This window comes from Carassius auratus, chromosome 16, assembly GCF_003368295.1.
Source record: "Carassius auratus strain Wakin chromosome 16, ASM336829v1, whole genome shotgun sequence".
NCBI lineage: Eukaryota > Metazoa > Chordata > Actinopteri > Cypriniformes > Cyprinidae > Carassius > Carassius auratus.
Genome location: NC_039258.1, coordinates 24,156,847 through 24,173,111, shown reverse-complemented (window position 1 = coordinate 24,173,111; position 16,265 = coordinate 24,156,847). Strand labels below are relative to the sequence as shown.

Below are 16,265 nucleotides of genomic sequence, written 5' to 3'. Positions count from 1 at the left end.
CAGGACAAGACCACAGGAAACAGATGATTCTTCTGCACAATCTGACTTTGCTGCAGCCTGGAATTGAACTACTGGTTTTCGTCTGGTCAGAGGAGAACTGGCCCCCCAACTGAGCCTGGTTTCTCCCAAGGTTTTTTTTCTCCATTCTGTCACCGATGGAGTTTCGGTTCCTTGCCGCTGTCGCCTCTGGCTTGCTTAGTTGGGGTCACTTCATCTACAGCGATATCGTTGACTTGATTGCAAATTAAAACAGACACTATTTCAACTGAACAGAGATGACATCACTGAATTCAATGATGAACTGCCTTTAACTATCATTTTGCATTATTGAGACACTGTTTTCCAAATGAATGTTGTTCAGTGCTTTGGCGCAATGTATTTTGTTTAAAGCACTATATAAATAAAGGTGATTGATTGATTGATTGATATTGAGATTGAGGAGTCAGGTGCCGATTTGGGTTTATTTGGGAGGGGTCTGAGCCGATCGGCCATGTTTGCAGGATACGCTATCTGTTGCCAGGGGCAATGCCTTCAGAACTTCACAGAGGCGCGACTAAACATTACAGAGATCTTTAATTTTTGCGCATTTATTTTGTCGGCGGAACAGATCGAGACGGATCTATGAATACGCGAAAGAAAAGGAAGAAAGTAAAGCAATGCAAAAACATAAAAGCGAAAGAAAGGGGACCTTACAGGAACAAGCTCACACCAAGCGCAAAACAGCGGTGTTTGGAGAAGCTCTCAGGCAGCTCCCTGCAGCGGCACAGAGAACTGAACAATTTACCTCAGTGCACACATATGGACATTGTGAATTATATTGTTTACGATGTAAGTCACCTTGCATTCATGCTGTTAATGGCTTTAATCTAACCCGGACATTTACATCTTGCAATCACACATTTAACTACCCTAGCTAACCCAGAACTGGTTTGTCCACTTTGCAGCCCCCAACATAAAAACCTGGTACAGTATGTGTCACTGGGCTAAAATCAAATCATAACTTAACATACACAGCTTTAGCCTACATCAAAACATGTTGGAAATGTTCGTATACATTGAACATCTCGTTACAATCTAGTGTTCAGTCGCAGTTAATTACTTTGTCATTTTGGTCAAGAAGTGCATTCTAAATGCAATGTAATTACAATACACTAAAACGCATGTGAATAAACTTACTTTGGCCAGTACAACGCTGTTTTCATCACCTGCTGTAGATGGACCCAGCCACAGCAGAAAGACTCGTAATTTTCCAAAGACTTGTGACTTTTAAACTCCTGCATTGTGTAGTAACTTAAACCAAAAAAAATATAATTCCCAATGTCCATATGTGTGCGTGGAGGTAAATGGTCCAGGTCTCTGTGCCGCTTGAGAGCTTCTCCAAATACCGCTGCTTTGCGCTTTGTGTAACCTAAAAAAAAACTGTATTCCATTGTTCCTATGTTTTCCATATGTATCGTGAGAGGTACTGGAGCAGTTTTTAACGCAGTAGTAACTTCCAGGCATGGTAAAAAAGTGCAGAATTGCGAGAACCTCCTCTTAACAACACATGTAAACAATCCTGTTTCGCCGCCGGTATCATTCCAACATGGCGGAGACCGTGATATCGAGGGAGGGGCTTTGTGCTATGACAACAACTTCTCATTCTCTGTATATCCCCATACACTACCTCTATCCATTGCGGAAAATGCATGTTTAACATTTCTATTAAACACCGTATAGTATTTTTTAAAGCCATTTGGTTTACGAGGGCACAGTAATTGTCCTCAAAAACCATGTTTACATTTTAATACCTATTTCAGATATTTATAAACCATATACAAGAACACACACACAGAGTAACCAAACGTCCCGGTTTCCTATTGCTGAAAAATAACCTGTAGTTACATGTAGGGAACAGTCATGGCTCGTATGAGAGAGGGAGATCAGTTATATTAGGCGCGTTCCACTTGAAGCAGCACTGCACAGAATGATCACCTGTATGACATTAAAGTACCATGAGAGTGGTTCGAATGCATTGGATATGTGTGCTCTCTTAATGCAGTTTCATAACAAGGTTCGGGAGGAGCACGTCAGATACTTAGCCTAATTAACACAGGTGGAGCCACTTAATATAATCAACCTTAGGGTATAAATACAGCTGAATTAGCCTACCTGTCTCCATTGATGGTTTGTCAGCATCCCCCCTCCATCCCCATCTCCTCCATTAGAGTTCATTTTACACTTTTCCATATACGGGGGGGTATTCTAGGTTCGGGCCATTCCCGAGCTCGGAGACCCTGCCCCGGACAGCACGCCAAATATGCACTATAATACTTCAGCTAATTATATGTAAGTGTGAACTCGTGAATCGCTCTCGCGGTACTTTAATGTCATACAGTGATCTTTCTGTGCGTGCAGCGCTGCTTCGAGTCGAACGCGTCTATCAACTTAGTCAATTTTATTTGGGTAACACACATATTCTGAATGCCTTCGGCAGATTTTGAATAAGCCATTTTAATCTAGATTAATTTCAAGATCACAGTGAGATTAATCTAGATTAAGAAAATTAATCTATGCCCACCACTAATATATATATATGTGTGTGTGTGTGTGTGTATATATATATATATATATATGTGTGTGTGGCAAGGAGTGGGACAAACTTCAAAGACAAGAAATTTCAACTACGCCACCCATGGGAATTTCACCCAGGGAAATATAAATGACACCTACAAGATTGTCATTAGGTCACCCAGGTCCGATTCTCTTAAAAAAAAAAAAAAAAAAAAAAAAAAAAAGCGGAAAGACACATCACGTTAAAACGCGGCCATTGTACAAGGCTGTAGCTGAAGACATGGGGGAAAAAAAGAAAAAGGGTACAGTATGGCTAATAATTTAAAATAAACAACAACAAAAATAATATTTACACAAAGACACCAAGAACTACAAACTTACAGGGCTGAGGTACACCACAGGGCGAGTGATCACCGAGCAGGTTGGCCAAAAGCACTCACACACACACACACACACCATCAGATCACACCACCAAAATGCTTCAAAAGTGTCACACGGCAAACGTTTGGGTCAGCAACACCACCACCACCACAAGAAATCCGTCACCCAGTGGACCTCAGCTCCTGAAAGAAAAATAATAAAATAAACATATATAAACAAACAATCAAATGAGATCACAGTATAGTGTTAAAACAACAAACAGTAACAACGAATAAGCAAATCAAAAAATGTTATACAAAAACTTAATAAAAGAAACTCAATTTAACAACAGGGGAGACGGGCTCACACAGCGCAAACAGTTTTGCGCTCCTGTTCAAAACACCAGTGAGCGTCAACCCCAAAATGAGAAGAGAACAACTATAAATCAGTAAAACCAGACAGCAACAATCCCTTCTATGAGTGGGGAGATACGGTGTTCTCTCAGTTTCTCAGCAGAAAAGCGAGGGGAGTATCCCTCATCAGGGAGAATCCTGGAAGGGACAAATGTGTTTACACAAGATGCTTATCCCGTCACAGGCAAAGACATTCTTAACTCATAGAAGCCGCCGTTAAGCTGGAAAACAGGGATACTGAGAGGTAAGCAGTCCTCAAATTCATTCAAACAAACAAGCCAAAGGAAACGGAGGGGAAAAGACTGGCTACAGCTACCGTCAACAACAGAAGAAGGGGAGGAGCCAGAAGTGACGCAGCCCAAGCTATAGCCAACCAGCTCTTAAATAGGAGGAATTCCTCGCTGATAGGTGCTCACTGAAATGTCAATCACCACCACTCACCTCGTTCATTCGGTTACACACACACACACACACACACACACACACACACACACACACACACTGATTACATTAGTCGTGTGGTCTCAGAGAACTTTGCTAAAATTGTTTCCTTGTACCGAGGGAGAAAAGTCTAGTCTAGGTTTCTGGAGGGTTAGGTTACATACTCTTTCTCTCTCTCTCTCTCTCTCTCTCACTCTCTCTCTCTCTCTCTCTCTCTCACACACACACACACACTAGATTTAACAGTTTGTCTTTCTTGTCTAAGACAAATAAGACAAGGATCTTATAAATGCATTTAAAATATATATTCACTTCTTAATATTAACTATATTAATATATTAACTAATCAACTTCGTTCAACCCAGTTTCGAGTCAAATCAAATAGTTCTGAATGTGCAATAATAATAATAATAATAATAATATAATAATAATAATAATAATAATAACCTTTTTAATTTAATACCTCGACGAATCAAATGGCAGAGGTCAATACTAATCAAAAACATTTTATGTTTATTTATTTATTTCTGTAGACTTCATCTACAGTGATATCATTGACTTGATTGCAAATAAATGCACAGACACTATTTAAACTGAACAGAGATGACATCACTGAATTCAATGATGAACTGCCTTTAACTATCATTTTGCATTATTGACACACTGTTTTCCTAATGAATGTTGTTCAGTGCTTTGACGCAATGTATTTTGTTTAAAGCACTATATAAATAAAGGTGATTGATTGATTGATTGATATTTATTTATTTTTGTCGGTCAAATAAACATAAAATATGAAGAGCAAGTCAAACACAGCGTACAGGAACAGGAAACTCGTGTCTTCCAGTATTTAGAGCTGCGCCACACTCTGAAGCGAAAGTGAAAGAAACAACGAGCGGAAGCTACTTATCAACAGCGCGTTTACTGTAAGTTTTTATCTGTTAAATCATTATTTTTAACGTCTATTGCGACATTACGAAAACTAATAGGGTTACCTGCTAATATTGTGATGTTAACCTGCTCCTCAATTATAGAGAAGAGAACAGAAAAACGACATACGGACTTCCTGTCTGTTGCAAATACATCGACAGGTAGCACAGCTGCCACAAATTTAATCCAAAGTTTTAGATCTCTCCACACGCAGGTTAAATCTGCTGAAAATGACACTAAATACATAAGGGCCAGCGCTGCCCTCTTGCATAAAAACAAAACAAAACAAATAAACAGACAAAAAAATCCTTCAATCATTTAACAGAATTATTTCAGAAGCCGATTGTGCTGGCATGAAAGGAGGTTGCAAATTGGTCTCGTTAAGTTACATAAAATTATTAGAATTTTTTTTTTTCGATTTATTTATGCATTTAACATTGAGTATAGTGCACACCAGGAACCATATAGAAATGTTCTCGGTTAAGTTAGTTTCACATTCATTAAGTGTTTCCACTAGGCCCTTATTACAACTTTTGAAAGTTAAAACAACCTTTGGACTAGAGAGATTATAAAAAAAAAAAAAAAAACGCTGTAGGCCTATCCTATTTGTGTGAAAATGATATATTTGCAAAATATTTTATAGGCCTACAGAAGGTGTTGTATAGTTCAAGTTTTATATAAGTGTTTCTGTTGACATTTTGGCTACTACATGTTTAAGATAAGGTTTTTTATTTATTTATTTTTTTTTTTTTTGACCACATCCTAGCTGTTACGACCAAACTAATACATCATTTCTTGATTAAAAGTTAATTGTTAAACTTTTTAGCAGTGAATTAGTTAATAATTACTGGTTGCACTCATACTTGCAGGTTTTCATTATTGCATGCTGTTTATTAAACATACCATAACACTAATTTAACACGACGCAAGTAAGAATTTGGGGATAAACATAAACTGAATTACATTAACAGTATCACATTGGAAATCACAATGAATAATTTGGAAAAGTTCTTCAATTAAAATTCTACTGTAGTTTGCCACTGGTAGCTGGGACATTATACATTATAACTGACTTTTGATACGTAACTTTTATACATTTATGGAGTCAGTTTCCTCAGTTTGATCATTGAAAGCTCTGTTCATCAGCAAGTAGAAAGGTGTTGAGTCAAAAGGACATGCTAATGTTAGTTTTCTCTAGTTGTTTTGTATGTTTGGTTCAAACAGGAGGATTCTGAATCACAAACACATAATATTCAAAATGGGAACAGAAAACCCATTTTTTGGATTGAAATTATACATTGGTAAAATCTTGTGTCTTGACAGGAATGCATTAGTTGATCATGAGTGCTAAAGGGAATGATGATGGCTCTGAAGAAGACCTTCACTCTGAGAGGTGAGGACAATAACTTAGTCACTTAAATTTCAAGATTGATTAAGCATTTCATTGATTTAGTGACATTTGTTATAAAGATAGCAATTCAGCAGAACTGACTTCATTCATCCATGAAAAAAATATAGAAAAATGGTTGATCATGCTACATTTGAGACATATGCTTGCTTTGAGATTTTTGATATGTACAGTACAGCAACAGATATAGCACTACTATTCAATCGTTTTTACTTTAAAAGCAGACACCATTTCCATTACATGACCTTTGGCATATACAGGACAATTTATTTTTGAAAGGACAAAATAACGATATATATATATATTCCTCTTCCCAATTAGTACCGAAAAGGAGAAATCAGAGTCACCAACATCATCTCATCAGTCTCTGATGAGTGACAGATCACTTCCTCTGCCACTGAACTTCAGTGATGAAGCACAGAAAAATACAGAAAGGTTTGATATAATTAAACATTTACAGTTAAGTTAACATGAAAGAGATATATATATAATTGCCTTTCATGTGCAAACATATACATTTGCATGTGACAAATGTTACGTTTTGCTCCTAGAACTAAACCGGAGAGAACAGACTCACTGATATCAACAGATCTGTCTTTGAGGAGTGACAGATCAATTCCTCTGCCAATTAACTTCAGTGATGAAGAACAGAAAAATACAGAAAGGTTTGGAATAATATAAATATTTTTTTAAGACCATTTGAGAAATTCAAGAACATGACGTCAAATTTGTAACGTTTACAGTAAATCTTTTGCAGCATCTCACACATAAAACAGCATTCTAAAAACATGGCGCACAATTCTTCAAAAGTTGTCTCAACTCGCGTCTCAACCTTGTGTTTTCAGCACAAACTCATTCTGTGTGAATAGCTGGTCAGGACTAGTGATATGTTCTACATCACGATCCTTCATAGAGTGTGTCACATGTGAGAGCTGTCATGTGTTCACCTGACCTCTTACCTTTCTAATTGTAATGTTTGATAATATTTTCTTAAAAAATGAATTTGGGATTACATTACACTGGAATTCATTTCTAAAATCAAACAAATTACCTAGCCCTACAAAGAAGTTCACATTAATAGCATCATCATTCATTTAAGTTAAACCTAACTGATTAATATTGATATGTGTACAGTAAGTTGTCTGTGGAAGAATCCCTACAGCATGCGGAGTCCACACCTGCTAAAGGAGTCTGTCAGCGGCACCACAGAGATCTGGACGTGTTCTGTAAGACAGATAACATGTACATCTGTAAGATCTGTGTGGAGCAAGAGCATCAAGGACACAGTAAAAGCTACGCTGTGGTTAGTATTCCTCTCAACTGGAGGTATTTATGTTATTTCATTCATGGCTGATAAATGTTGTTCAGTTGCACATTCTTTTATTTTACCGCAGAAACCTGATGTGCCAGACAGCCAATCCCTGCTTCTTTATGTTATGAAGAAAATGGAGACAGAAAGCTTCCAAGCTTTTAAAAGAGAACTATCAGAGGATTACCCAGAATGCTTAGGGAGTGAGCCGGATGAGCTCAGTGTCTCTGACACTCCTCAGAAAATAGTGGAGAGCTTTGGAGAAGAGGGAGCTTGGAGAATCACCTTTCACTTCCTGGCAAATGGTAAGGCTATTATTACATTTTTTTTATGCTTTCGGAAATATTTAATGTAATGTTAACATCCCTTTCTTTTACCTAGCTAATCCTCTCCAAAAAAACACAGAAGCCAATAAAGCAACACTTAAGAACAAATGTAAGCTTATAAATGAAGGAAATTCATTGCAAGGGAAACAGAGTTCACTGAAGGAGATCTACACGGATCTGTACATGACAGACGGTGGACGTGGAGAGATAAACAATGAGCACGAGGTGTTGAGGATTGAAATGATTTCACAAAGTGTCACCACTCCAGAATGTCAACTCGCATGTAATGACATCTTCAAGACACCGTCAGGACAAAGCAAAGATATCCGAACAGTCCTGACGATGGGTATAATTGGCATTGGAAAGACTGTGTCGCTGCATAAGTTCATTCTAGACTGGGCAGATGGAAAAGCAAACCAAGATATCAACGTCATCATCTATCTACCCTTTCATGACCTCAACCAGAAAAGGGGGAGCTGCAGTCTTCTACAGCTGATTCATCAATATTCCCCTGAGCTGAAAGAAGCAAATCTTTATAAAATGAAAGTGCTTTTTATTTTAGATGGATTAGAGGTCTGTCAGCATCCCCTTGATTTCCATAACAATGACCACTGCTCTGATATAAATGAGAACGTTTCTGTGGATGTGCTGCTCACAAACCTCATCAAGGGGAATCTGCTTCCCTCTGCTCTCCTCTGGATAACCACACGGCCATCAACAGCCAGTCGGATCCCTCCTGAGTGTGTGCATCGAGTCACAGAGATTCGAGGATTCAATGACCACCAAAAAGAAACATACTTCAGGAAGAAAATCCGTGATCAGAACCTAGCAAATGAAATAATCACACACATCAAATCCTGTCGGAGCCTCTACATCATGTGCCACATGCCCATCTTCTGCTGGATTTCTGCCACTGTGCTAGAAAATATGATGAGCAATGGAAATTCTGGTGAAAAACCCAAAACTCTGACTGAGATGTATACTCACTTCCTGCTCATTCAGATCAGCTGGAAGCACAAGAAGTTCAATGGAGCTAATGCTGATAACCCAAAGAAACTCTCTGACTTTGACAAAACATTGATTCTGAAACTGGGAGAACTTGCTTTCCAGCAGCTGGAGAAGGGCGAGATGATTTTCCAAGAAGATGATCTGATAAAGTGTGAAATTGATGTGAGCAAATTCTCAGAGTACTCCGTGTTCACAGAGATGTTCAGAGAAGAGCATGGACTGTACAGGGAGAAGGTCTACAGCTTTGTGCATCTGAGCTACCAGGAGTATCTGGCAGCGATATACGCTCACTTTGCATGTGTTAATGATGGGAAAAATGTTCTTGACAAAAATACAGCAACAGATTTTTCTGAAGTACATCAGAGTGCACTGAATAAAGCTTTGGAGAGTGAAAACGGACATCTTGACCTCTTCCTTCGCTTCCTTTTTGGTCTTTCTGTTGATCCTAAGTGCACTCTCCTGCAAGACCTTCTCACCAAAGGCAGTTCAATTAAACCCTGTGTAGACAAGAAAAAGACAGTGCATTTAATCCAAGAGGCAATCAAACAGGAGGAATCACCAGAGAGGATCGTCAATCTGTTCCACTGTTTAACTGAGCTAAATGACAACACTCTGGTTAAAGAAGTCCAGACGGCTATGAAATCAGGAACACTCTTGGGTAGCGAGCTGGAGCCCGAGCAGTGGTCAGCACTAGCTTATGTCTTGCTCAAATCTGGGCAGGAATTAGATGAGTTTGACATGAAGAAGTTCCACACAACGACAGAAAACCAGCTCCGACTGCTGCCGGTGCTAAAGATCTGCAAAAAGGCCAGGTCAGTTCTCATTGATTATTCATAGCATTCATTAATTGTTTACAACATGTACAAATAACTTTTATTTAAACAAAATATTTCTAAGTGAACTGAGACATTCTTGTCCACATACAGTATTGTTCAAAATAATAGCAGTACAATGTGACTAACCAGAATAATCAAGGTTTTTCGTATATTTTTTATTGCTACGTGGCAAACAAGTTACCAGTAGGTTCAGTAGATTCTCAGAAAACAAATGAGACCCAGCATTCATGATATGCACGCTCTTAAGGCTGTGCAATTGGGCAATTAGTTGAATTAGTTGAAAGGGGTGTGTTCAAAAAAAAATAGCAGTGTGGCATTCAATCACTGAGGTCATCAATTTTGTGAAGAAACAGGTGTGAATCAGGTGGCCCCTATTTAAGGATGAAGCCAACACTTGTTGAACATGCATTTGAAAGCTGAGGAAAATGGGTCGTTCAAGACATTGTTCAGAAGAACAGCGTACTTTGATTAAAAAGTTGATTAGAGAGGGGAAAACCTATAAAGAGGTGCAAAAAATGATGTTCAGCTAAAATGATCTCCAATGCCTTAAAATGGAGAGCAAAACCAGAGAGACGTGGAAGAAAACGGAAGACAACCATCAAAATGGATAGAAGAATAACCAGAATGGCAAAGGCTCAGCCAATGATCACCTCCAGGATGATCAAAGACAGTCTGGAGTTACCTGTAAGTACTGTGACAGTTAGAAGACGTCTGTGTGAAGCTAATCTATTTTCAAGAATCCCCCGCAAAGTCCCTCTGTTAAAAAAAAGGCATGTGCAGAAGAGGTTACAATTTGCCAAAGAACACATCAACTGGCCTAAAGAGAAATGGAGGAACATTTTGTGGACTGATGAGAGTAAAATTGTTCTTTTTGGGTCCAAGGGCCACAGGCAGTTTGTGAGACGACCCCCAAACTCTGAATTCAAGCCACAGTACACAGTGAAGACAGTGAAGCATGGAGGTGCAAGCATCATGATATGGGCATGTTTCTCCTACTATGGTGTTGGGCCTATTTATCGCATACCAGGGATCATGGATCAGTTTGCATATGTTAAAATACTTGAAGAGGTCATGTTGCCCTATGCTGAAGAGGACATGCCCTTGAAATGGTTGTTTCAGCAAGACAATGACCCAAAACACACTAGTAAACGGGCAAAGTCTTGGTTTGTACAAAATAGTTTTGAGTTTGTACAGTCAAAGGTAGACACTGCTATTTTTTTGAACACACCCCTTTCAACTAATTGCCCAATTGCACAGCCTTAAGAGCGTGCATATCATGAATGCTGGGTCTTGTTTGTTTTCTGACAATCTACTGAACCTACTGGTAACTTGTTTGCCACGTAGCAATAAAAAATATACTAAAAACCTTGATTATTCTGGTTAGTCACATTGTACTGCTATTATTTTGAACAATACTGTATAAATGCACATCGTAACATTATTAATGTATTATCTGATTAACCTTAGTCACTGAGCATTAAATCAAACAAAACATAATTAAACATAAAGATTTACCTTTGTTTACAGATTGAATTGTTGTTATCTCTCATCCGAGTCCTGTGGAATAGTGGCCTCAGCTTTGTCAGTAAACTCACCTTTGAGAGAACTGGATCTGAGCAACAATAAACTAGGCAAGTCTGGAATGAACATCCTCTCGACTGCTCTAGCAGATCCATATTGTCAATTGCAAATACTCAGGTAAGTAGTGCAAGGAGTCATTTTTGCCTCATTAATATATTTTAGACATAAAGCAGAACTACTTTGATCAAATATGTGCAAAAATAAGGCATTGATTTTACCTGGTAGTAGACAAAGGCAGTGAAGCTATAATATAATTGCACTGTGGTCGCCTGGATGACCTTCTAATCAGCCATAGATATTATACATAACTTGTATACATTTAATTTGATAGTTTACCACTGATTGACTTTTTTGTGTCATCACACTACTTAGTATCAGACATGTGAACAAAATAAAAACAAAACTCATTATCATTGGACTAAATCATGAGTATATGTTTATTGTGATTAGTTGATTTATCTATTTTTTGTTTCTTCATCTCAGTTTTGCTGGCTGCAATTTCCCATCAACAACCTGTCCAAATTTGGGCTTAGCTCTCAAATCAAACTCGTGCCTAAGAGAACTTGATCTGAGTTACAAAAAGATCAGTGCTTATGGAGTTAATAAGCTCTGTGAAGGATTAATTAGTCCACAGTGTAAACTTCAGAAACTAAAGTAAGTATTGCCTAATGTGTGAAAACATTTATATTTGTCGTTGCTAAGTTGGTGTGTGATGTAGTCGGCCTTTTTCTGCAGGTTAAAGAGGTGTGGCCTCACAAAGACGAGCTGTGTACATCTAGCATCAGTTCTAAAATTGAACTCACATTTGAGGGAGCTGGAGCTGAAAGGCAATGATCTGCGGGATTCAGGAGTGGAGCAGCTCTCCATGGGACTAAAGGATCCACAGTGCAGATTAGAGAAACTTGGGTAAGTGCAACTATGATGACACAATAACTGTATTATAATTTTAGCAGAAAAGATCACCTTAAGTTATTCTATTAGAGGTTCTTGCATGCGTCAATTTTACTTTTGTTCATACTTAAAGTTAGAGAACGGTAAATTCCTTAACCCTCCTGTTACCCTAAAATCTAAATTTATAAATGTAGATTTAAATAGAAATGAAATGGACACACTTTCAGGTTATTCTTCTGTTTAAAGAGAGGTCCAGGCTTAACTACAATGGGGGGGGGGGCATTTTACTAAATATATTCTAAATATGTGTTAAGAAATTATGTTTTAAACTCAAAAGGTAAATATTCACATAATGTAGTTATTTTAATACATTTTACTGTAATTTATTGTAAGTGAATTAATAAATAAAATCAGACTTTCTAGTAGCTATGTAGAGTTTAGCTCTGTGCCTTTGAATCCACATTAGTATAATAAATTGATATTGTGGGCACAAAAACATTGGATGAATATGGCTTACTCCATGAACTCCATGATCTTCCCCCAAACACTCCAAACAATACTCAAGTAAACATACAATCAAACACAGGATAATGAAATAAAAACCAGCCAAAACACCTTTGCAACTACATAAGCTATGCCAACCACTTACAACTCCAAAGCATCATGATGGCGAGTTTTGCATATACAAATGCATCGCACTCATCTTCATGAAAGAATTTAGTTATTGCTAATCGTCCCTTGATGGATTATTAATATCTGACTGTATGGTAAATTGTAGAACACATTGGACACACTGATTTGTTATAATCTAAAATGTATATGGATAAAGTTTATATTTTGGAGTAGTTTTTTTTATTTCTTTATTGTAACTTTGGAATCTGTTGTTCTAGAACACTGTTCTTTATAATATTTCCTGCAGACTGTCGGGGTGTATGATCACAGAAGAGGGCTGCAGTTCACTGGCCTTAGCTCTCAGCTCAAACACTCATCTGAGAGAACTGGATCTGAGCTACAACAACCCTGGAGATTCAGGAAAGAAACTTCTCTCAGCTAAAAAAGAGGATCCAAACTGCAAACTGGAGAAACTACAGTATGTGCTTATTTTGATATTATCTGCTATATAACTTGTAGGAATTTTGAGCAAGGACATCATAGATTGACCATGATCATATTTATTCTGCTCATACCTTTTTTGTTATAAATTCTGCTTTTTTAGCAGTTTGGTGTATTTTATTTCCATTCTTTTTATTTTCCCCAGTGTTGAGAAAGGAGGAGCGTGTCGGATGAAAACAAGTCTGAGAAAATGTAAGTACTGTATGCAAATGCACAAGATAACTCTATAATCTACTTTAAATCATATAATCAGCTTTCTATAAGTGAGAAGAAACTCCTTTGTTGTTGATGTCAACACTGCCACATTCTGGATGGGCTTTCCTGGGGTTAAACTCAGTTGACTGTTCCTTTAAAGTTTATCTTATTACTTTGCTTTAAATGCACATAAGGGCATTGAATGTCCTGTGTGAGAAGGGTCAGTCAAATGCTCACATTGTTCTCAGAGTACTCACATTTCACTATAAACAGATGGAGAATTAAACCTGTTTTTATATAGTAATTTCAATTAGAAAACAATGACATCAATTTCCCTCCTTTTCTGCAGATGTCTGTCAGTTAACAGTGGATCAGAGCACTATACATTCACGTCTGAAACTGTCCAATGGAAAAAAGACAATATCGGAAACTACAGAGGAGCAGAAATATCCTGATCATCCGGACAGATTCAAGCTGTATCCCCAGGCCATGTGCAAAGAGGCTCTGACTGATCGCTGTTACTTTGAGGTGGAGTGTGAAGGTGGAGTTGGAGTGGGAGTGGCCTATAAGACCTCAGATAGAACAGAGTGTATAATGGGAGTAAAAAATCCATTCCCTACTCTGCTCTTTCTGAATGGGAAACTAAAACTGTGGGAGAATAATGAGGTAACTCGTGAGTTCCCCGTGTTTGATCAGTCTAAGAGAATAGGAGTTTATGTGGACTTTGAAAATGGAAGTCTGTCATATTACAGCGTTCTTGACAGATTCATTCACCTGCACACGCACCGAACAACATTCAAGGACTGCTTATATACAGGGTTTAACTTTCTGACTGACTCATCAGTGACTCTTTGTGAGATAACATAGACCCTGAGAGAGGGGATATTTCAAGTGAAAGAGTGTTATGAGTGTGTATATATAATCACTATCACTAAGTGACTTACTTATTTTTACTTGTTAGAAAAAAAGAAAAGACATTTTCCAATTTTCTGGCTGATCAAACAATTGTACCATCTGATTAGGATCATGTAAGATATTTTGGGCTTTAATTAGAAATTATTTTTAATTCAATTCAATTCAAGTTTATTTGTATAGCGCTTTTTACAAATCAAATTGTTACAAAGCAACTTTACAGAAAATTATGTTTCTACAATATTTAGTAGTAGCTAGTAGTTTGTGCACATTTGACAGGATTTTAGAAAAATAAAATAATAATAATACAAGACGTAGTCAGCTAGACGATGAACTATCAATATTAGTAATTAATAGTTATTATATGATGCAGTCACACTTGTAGCAATATTTGTTAGTTCTGTTGTTGATTCAAGGTCAGCATCATCTGAGGTCCTCTGAGGGTCAGCATCATCTCTTCTCAGGTGTTCTGGATCCAGACTGGAGCTTGTATAAATCCTAGTTACCACGGGATGTAAATCCCGTGGCGAAACATAGAAACAAAATACAGACATCATTAGCATAGCTGCTGATCCAACAAAGTAAAATTAGTTTAACCCAAGCTAATGAATAAAAATGCACCTTTGATCAGATGCAACTACACTCACAATTAAGATTTTTAGCCTTTTGAAATTTGCATATAAATCGTAGATAAGGCCTCACATCCTACATGTATAGGTGCTAAATTGCCAAGGGTATCCCCCCACTATCAAGATGATGTTAAACAGCAACTCTCTGCTCCTCTCCATCGTACTTCAAACACATTTCAAAGAAATGTCAATGATCTTCTGGGCCAGACACCATGGCCTAGCTGACCAGTGGACCACCTCCACACTTACAAATACTCACATAAAGTAATTTCCTTTATTTAGACTACAAATAATCAATTACAAATGTATCTGGTATATGCATATGTTGTCTGGATGTTTCACCCATTACATTAGTCTAGTTACCACTGTTTATTTGTATTAGTTAAACTCTAATACAAATAAATTAGAGCAGTCAACCCATAGATGAAACGATGAAGCTTTTACTCCTAACAGGATTCAACAGGAATCTACGCATTATACATTCACCTGGACACTTTACTTAGCACCTACAAAAACAATGCAAGTAAATGTTTGTTAACTATTTAGATGCGCTTCTAGGCTTTGACCCCTTTTAATTAAGGTGATGTGATTCTTTGATAGTTGTTAACAGGTTGTGATTAGCTGATGAGTAAATACTGCGATTATGCTCTACTCTCTTGCGTGCGAGTGCTACCTCTCACTACAGTGCACTCTTTCTCTCTATTCATGCCTTTCTTGAGTTGGCATCTATATTTAATGTGTGTATATTTCTGTTTAGTCAGATGTTGCATGTGCTCCTGTAGTGTAGTTTAATAAACATCCATATGTATTTACACTTGGTTGTCTTTGTTTGCCGCTCACAGGACAAGGTCAATTTAACGTCCAATTTTGTTACATTCTCTGGGAGCAATGTATTAGTAGTAACATTATTTTTTTGTGGCCAGAGAAATAATATTACTTAGGGTCAATAGACAATTAACACTGTCCATTCTGCGGACAAGCACATAATTTGATTGTACTATTAATGCTATAATGCTACAAGTAATTCCTGAAGATGGATATGATTAATGATAACCCGTTATGATTAATTATGTTCATCTCACTTTGAGCTAATTTGCTACACAATAATGTAGTTCATTTCAGTGTCTTAAAGACGCCACTCTTTGTATAGAGTTTATTAACCATGAACTAACTATTCATGAATACTTTGTGAGTGATTTTTAAGTACTTTATTAGCACATACAGAGGCATCTAAAAAATGGTATAGCATGGAAAAGTTTTTCTTTATAAAAAAAAAAAAAAAAAAAACTTTCTTATATTCTAGATTAATTTCACACAAACTGAAATATTTAAAGATGTTTATTATTATTATTATTATTATTCT

At 37.3% G+C, this 16,265-nt stretch overlaps 1 protein-coding gene across 2 annotated transcripts; it reads left to right on the top strand.

Annotated features, from left to right (window-relative positions):
- The first annotated feature begins 4,574 nt into the window (after positions 1 to 4,574).
- Positions 4,575 to 14,534, top strand: LOC113116589 (NACHT, LRR and PYD domains-containing protein 12-like). Of its 2 annotated transcripts, XM_026284829.1 has the most exons (13): positions 4,576 to 4,690; positions 6,018 to 6,087; positions 6,424 to 6,537; positions 6,654 to 6,767; positions 7,237 to 7,405; positions 7,497 to 7,716; positions 7,793 to 9,557; positions 11,109 to 11,279; positions 11,646 to 11,816; positions 11,898 to 12,068; positions 12,973 to 13,143; positions 13,312 to 13,358; positions 13,711 to 14,534. In XM_026284829.1, exons 2-13 carry the CDS (start codon positions 6,035 to 6,037, stop codon positions 14,226 to 14,228), a joined length of 3,684 nt encoding a protein of 1,227 aa, XP_026140614.1. In that variant the 5' UTR covers positions 4,576 to 4,690; positions 6,018 to 6,034; the 3' UTR covers positions 14,229 to 14,534. The 2 variants fall into 2 exon arrangements, with proteins under 2 accessions (XP_026140615.1, XP_026140614.1); XM_026284830.1 differs by lacking the exon at positions 6,654 to 6,767 and having other exon boundaries at positions 4,575 to 4,690.
- Positions 14,535 to 16,265: the final 1,731 nt, after the last annotated feature.

Bases quoted from the DNA above. Each gene is read 5' to 3' on its own strand.
- LOC113116589 (XM_026284829.1), top strand. From the start codon at position 6,035: ATGAGTGCTAAAGGGAATGATGATGGCTCTGAAGAAGACCTTCACTCT. The intron at 9,558-11,108 runs GTCAGTTCTCAT...CTTTGTTTACAG, and splicing joins AAGATCTGCAAAAAGGCCAG to ATTGAATTGTTGTTATCTCT. The intron at 11,817-11,897 runs GTAAGTATTGCC...CTTTTTCTGCAG, and splicing joins TGTAAACTTCAGAAACTAAA to GTTAAAGAGGTGTGGCCTCA.